The sequence below is a fragment of the Eimeria maxima genome, genomic scaffold (assembly GCF_000499605.1).
Source record: "Eimeria maxima Weybridge genomic scaffold, Emw_scaff2765, whole genome shotgun sequence".
Lineage (NCBI taxonomy): Eukaryota > Apicomplexa > Conoidasida > Eucoccidiorida > Eimeriidae > Eimeria > Eimeria maxima.
Genome location: NW_013565615.1, coordinates 1 through 2,625, shown reverse-complemented (window position 1 = coordinate 2,625; position 2,625 = coordinate 1). Strand labels below are relative to the sequence as shown.

Here is a 2,625-nt window from a genome sequence, read left to right as displayed (position 1 = left end):
CTCTTCTATATCCTGTTCTTTTGCGATCTCACAATAAACCTGCATCGCAGGGCCTGCCGAAAATCTTTTGAAGAGCAGATGCGTTCGGGAGTAGCAATACCCTTGGTTAGACAGCCATCATGGTTGGGCCTCCCATTCTAATAAAGAAGAAGCCAATAGTAAGTGTAACTCTTTTGGTGTTTGTTGGAGACGAAAACCGACATACAGGAATGGAAGTATCTCATCCACTGCATACATCCTGGCAGCCGCTAAATGTGGATGGTCGGCTTAGGTGAAAACATTCCGCGTGAATTGGTTTGGCTCCAAAAAGCACTCTCCTGTGGTTGGGATGCACGAGTTGGAGTCTATTCAGCTCGATGAGGCTGCCAGTCGTTGGTTGCCTCCCCATCAGATGGCAGATCATGTTTATTGCCAATTCTTGCAGTGGAAGGCTGGGATTTGACAGATTTAAAGACAGTTCCCAAAAGTTGCTGTTATGACCAGATAATTTCGAAGCACCTTCTATCCTCAGAGTTATTCACTCCTCCTTCAGGTGCCCCTTTGTGTACGTATAAGTTTCGTTCCTCGCACGTGCCACTGTGTGCTGCTAGGTGTAAGATGGGTCCGAGGAAGTACGCATTGGCCATTACAACCTGCAACAGGGCCAAATTCTTATGGGGAAAGTTCCATAAAACGCACTCGAAGTCCCCCCTCAGCCTCTTGGCATCCTGACCACAGCGGTTCAAGCACCTGGAGCAGCGGGAAAGGAAGTGCCTTGCAACCAATTGCAACACATGTTGCCGCACTCTACGGGAAGGCACTCCACAGTTGAACACAACCGCTTGTTTTGCACCATTTAGTACAGAAATTCCACATACGTCTGCTGGCAAGCATCCTATTTGCAAAGTGGCTGACTAGTAAGGCCGGGTGTGGGTTTTCGCGCTAACTGCGGACAGTCGCAAGTATTTCTAAATGGAGAGCCGAACCCACCAAGGTTTCTCTCCGACTAAAGTAGGCAAATACCAAATAACTTATAAAACGACATCGTTGAGCACATTTTCAATGCTCATTCTAGTCTAGCATTCTCCGTCCGTATTAAAGTGTTACTGCAGTGTGCCACCTAGAGTGTTCTGAACGCTGACTGTAGCGCGCAGCCGTCCTAAGCTGTTCCTACTAATCATCTCGTAGTGCCGCGCTACGTAAGTACAACATCTAATTACCCACATCCCCAGAAGTCTACGCTGCACGTACCAAATCATGTTAGAACGTCTATTATTAACAAGGCTAGTTCATAGAATAAAAGAATGTGTGTTCGGAACTGACCCCTGTCTTCACCGGCGGTCAACGCCGGTGAAGACAGGGGTCAGTTCCGAAGAGGGGGGATATCAACGGCGACGACACAGTCAAGAGCCTGACCTATAACTGCTGGCCACCAAAGTGTCATATTCACACATATAGTACTTCTATATAGTAATCATTCTATTTCTTTTCCATTTAGATCTCTAAAGGACCTACCTGGCACCCAAGTAGTGAGTAGGCATTTCGCTACTCTGCCGGTATGGGTGACTGGTGGGGTAATCCTACTAACCTATGACTCTTTCTACGGTACTCGATTCTTGGAACATTTAGAAGTATTAGTTCTCTTTCTTACTTACTAGTGCCCTAATCCTAATACTCATTCTCTTTATAGTCAATAAGCTACTAGAGTTCACACCAGAGCTACCGTGTAGTGCCTGTGCACTGCACTGAGTGCCGCACAACGCGAGTGTTAAAAATTATTGCCGTCCCCCTTTATCGTTAGTCAAAAGATTTCCGTAATCTACAAAATAATGGTTTAAGCAATTTTCCCTTTCAAGGGAAGTAGTCTGAACTTGCTCTAAAACAGATCCAGTCGTGGCGGTCCTTCAGAAGCCCTGCAGTTCCTCGGGGGGCGACCATCATTGCAGGGTCTCTGAAATACGTTTGGAGTCCAGCATATGTAATATTTATTCTAAGCGACTGGATACCATTACATTGAATGCGAGCATTTTACAATTCTCCGAGCACAGCAGAAGCACCAGATATCTGCGGTACCATGACTCGCATCGGCCGCAGGGATTTCGCCAAAATGCAACGCAGCGTCCCCGTCTCACTCGTGCAGGCGGTTAAACTTGTATTTCTTGTTCCATTGGAATTTTTGGCTGTGTTCACAGCAGCTTCATATGAAAATCCATCAAGTTGGGCAGACACTGCCGTTGAATTAGATGAAGCAGGAGACTCGCCGCAGCAATTAGAGGGACCGGAGGCATATGATGAGGAAGCTCGCCGTCCCGTTATTCACAGGAATCACATGATGATTTTAGCACTCTCAGTAATACTACTTGCAGTCCTGCGCATTATGGTTGCATCCAAAAAGGCTGCCGTTGTGAAAGTAAGACTGTCTGGGCCGCCGATTCCGTAGTTTCACTCTTCCGTGGCGATTACTCGTCGCACAAGGCAGCTCCACTTTATTTAACCTAGTGCATGCAGGGATCAGCATGAATTTCTATAATCAATAAGGTTGCTGCAGACTCCTGCAGGGGGAGGGGAGAAGCTCACATTAAGTTGCACAAGTGCCTTCTAACGCCGTGCATGAACGAGTATTACTCTCCATCTACAAACCTACCT

At 46.9% G+C, this 2,625-nt stretch overlaps 1 protein-coding gene across 1 annotated transcript; it reads left to right on the top strand.

Annotated features, from left to right (window-relative positions):
- Window positions 1–2,086: 2,086 nt before the first annotated feature.
- Window positions 2,087–2,389, top strand: EMWEY_00059400 (hypothetical protein, conserved; the record flags this gene model as incomplete). Its single annotated transcript, XM_013481128.1, has 1 exon — window positions 2,087–2,389. A coding segment is annotated over one exon (303 nt), but the record flags the coding sequence as incomplete, so codon positions are not given.
- Window positions 2,390–2,625: the final 236 nt, after the last annotated feature.